The sequence below is a fragment of the Gavialis gangeticus genome, unplaced genomic scaffold (genome assembly GCF_001723915.1).
Source record: "Gavialis gangeticus isolate Ggan-Ray unplaced genomic scaffold, GavGan_comp1, whole genome shotgun sequence".
NCBI lineage: Eukaryota > Metazoa > Chordata > Crocodylia > Gavialidae > Gavialis > Gavialis gangeticus.
Window position 1 is genome coordinate 60,341,457 of NW_017729022.1, and position 2,608 is coordinate 60,344,064.

Here is a 2,608-nt window from a genome sequence, read left to right on the forward strand (position 1 = left end):
AAAAAAAAAAAAAAAAAAAAAAAAAAAAAAAAAGAGACAGAAGCCCTACTTCAAGAAAACAGGACAACGTGACACCCTTGTTTTTGGATGGAAGTGCTCAAATTTCCCAAACAACTGCTTGGGAAAGAGCACCGTAAGTGACTCAGCCCTCCAAAGGGACTTCACTACCTAAATGTTCTGAGATTTAAATCAGAGAGGCTGGGATTTCCCAGTGCTAAGAGTCCTGGCAAAATATACATGTCACTAAGCAGTGAACATTTAAGGAAGGAAAGGAAGCTTCTTTCTACTCCAAGCTACCACAGATTTGAAGAAATCTCATTGAATCTAGGTTCAGAAGTGACCTTTGGTGCAAGCTCTCTTTTACTCCAGTGCCCAAAGCAAATGGGGAAACAATATCTTACGGGGCATACCTCACAGACAGTGCAGTGCCATCTGGTCTCCACATGATGTTTGCACTCATTGCAGGTGTAAACAAAACGATCTTGACTCTGGGTATGCAGCTCCACCAACATACACATGGTTGACCACTGAGCCCTTCGGAGTGAAGAGAACTCCAGGTGCTTGTCTCTAGCAAGGGTGAGGAAGGCATCACGCCCATCCATTAAGTCGCATGGAATGAGTGGATCAGGCTCAACAATAGGAGGCAGGGAATTGGCTGCAGGGCCAGCAATGAGACGGATCACGAAGAAGACCTGAAAAAAAGAGACCAACACATAAGTTAATCAGCCACTGGCCAGAAGGCTTCAGCCACCAGCCTTAATTATGCAATATATGGAATTCCAAAACTGCTGACGCTTGCATGCATCGAGAAGGGGGCCTGCAGGTCAAAACAGCTGCCCACAAGGGTAGGGAAAGCACTTCCCATCCTTAAGTGCACTGCAGGTGCTCCCCTCTGCTTCTTCAGACACATGACATACAGACCTATTACACAGAGCACTTAAATAGGGGTAGCAATAGGCCTGTGTGAAGCAGCTAGTAATTGCTTTGGATTTGGCCAATTTGGGAGACAGTGATTCGATTTGGTGAGTCAAATCACTGTCCTGATTCGATTTTGGCCAAATCCGACTCGGAGATTTGGCAGCAGCCGAATCTCCGAATCAGCCAGGCTCCTGGCCCCTCTCCCAGCCTGGCAATGGCTGTCCTGCTCGCCCCAGCTCCCAGCACTTGGGGAAAAAAATGGTCCCGGCTCAGCAGGTGCTGCTGGGCAGGGGGTGATCCCTGCTGCCCCCCACTGCCCCACGCTGTGTGGGGAGCTATGCATGAGCTCCCAAACCTCCCCCCCAGCCCCCTCATGGGTGCCCCACACAGGCCAGCTCTAGCTCTTTAAGAAAAAAAAACCTGAAGAAATCCCAAGACTCGCTGCTCCTGCTGGCAGGGGGATGATCCCCGCTGCCCCCTGCCATGTGAAGGGCTCTGCAGGAACCCCCAAACCCTGAGGCTGCACCAGGAGCAGCAAATCCCGGGACTTTTCTCCACCTTTTTTTCCCTCCTTAAAGGGCTGGAGCCCTAGAAGGCTGTGCAGCTGTGGGGGGGCTGGAGGGTGGGGTGTTGAGGGGGCTTGTGCAGAGCCCCCCCCATGCAGCATGGGGCAGTGGAGATCATCCCTCCCCCCAGGAGCACCTGGTGAGCACCGGGGCTTTTTTTTTTAAAGTACTGAGCTGGGGCAGGTGGGGGCAGCCATGAGGGGGCTTGGGGGAGGCTGGGGCCCCCTCCATGGTCCTCTCCCCTAGTACTTACCAGCTCTGAGTGGCTGCAGCCACCGGGGACTGCCCAAATCAAAAGTTCTCTGAACCTCTGCTGAAGATTCAGAGAGCTTTGAATCAATTCGGATCTTTTAATTGGTCCCCTGATTCGATCTGGATTTGGAGATTCGGCCACCAAATCAAAATCACCACCTGCAGCTTTGCACAGCCCTAGTAGGTAACTCCTGGCACAGGTGCCAGAGCATGGCATGTGAAGGCATTTTGCTTGGCATTTGCACCTTGGGGCAGACAGCAGTGAAGGAGCTGTACTGCACTGCCACAATAAGGATCAGGCCCTTCTCAGCTCCCATGCCATCTGCCCCTGCCATGCCAACATCTCACATGTTCAGGCTGCGGGTGTTTTCGGCACTTTGCCCAGAGATGGTGCTGGCCCCTGCACTAGACTCTCTGGCAGGGCAAATACTTTAGTTTCATAAAAGTTCTTTGCACAGCACAGCAGTGATGAATAGTCCCATACTGCTGATGGAAAATAAACCCATGCTTCATTGCCACACCAGCCGCCTGGTGCGCCAACACTGGAGAAGGGGACTGTCTGGACAGGTATTCCAGCTGCAAATATAATCTTGCGTTAAGCCTACAAGCAAGCTTTGAGTACTCGGCCATTAAAATATTTCTTATTCCATCAGATTTTACCTCCTTGTGCTTCTCCATAGTGGCATACAGCTTCTGTGAAAGATCATTGGAGACATTGGGCATGCCAGGCTTTTTCTTATTGCCCCGACTCAAGCTGCTCTTATTTTTACTTGTCTTCTTGTTGTTCTTCTTTTTGGCATTTTTGCTGTCTCCCTTGCTCACCTGTTGGAGCAAGGAGGAATCAGCAATTTTCAATGTGCAAAATAAAAGGT

General features: G+C 50.6%; 1 protein-coding gene across 2 annotated transcripts in view; it reads right to left on the reverse strand.

The window, feature by feature from the left end:
• Nucleotides 1-2,608, reverse strand: part of EP300 (E1A binding protein p300) — a 120,562-nt gene that overhangs the window by 4,562 nt on the left and 113,392 nt on the right. For both annotated transcript variants that reach the window (XM_019515128.1, XM_019515127.1), the window contains exons 29-30: nucleotides 2,397-2,558; nucleotides 411-692 (exon numbers count right to left, since the gene is read on the reverse strand). In XM_019515128.1, coding sequence (XP_019370673.1) covers nucleotides 411-692; nucleotides 2,397-2,558 — 444 coding nt within the window. The remainder of the gene's footprint in view (nucleotides 1-410; nucleotides 693-2,396; nucleotides 2,559-2,608) is intronic.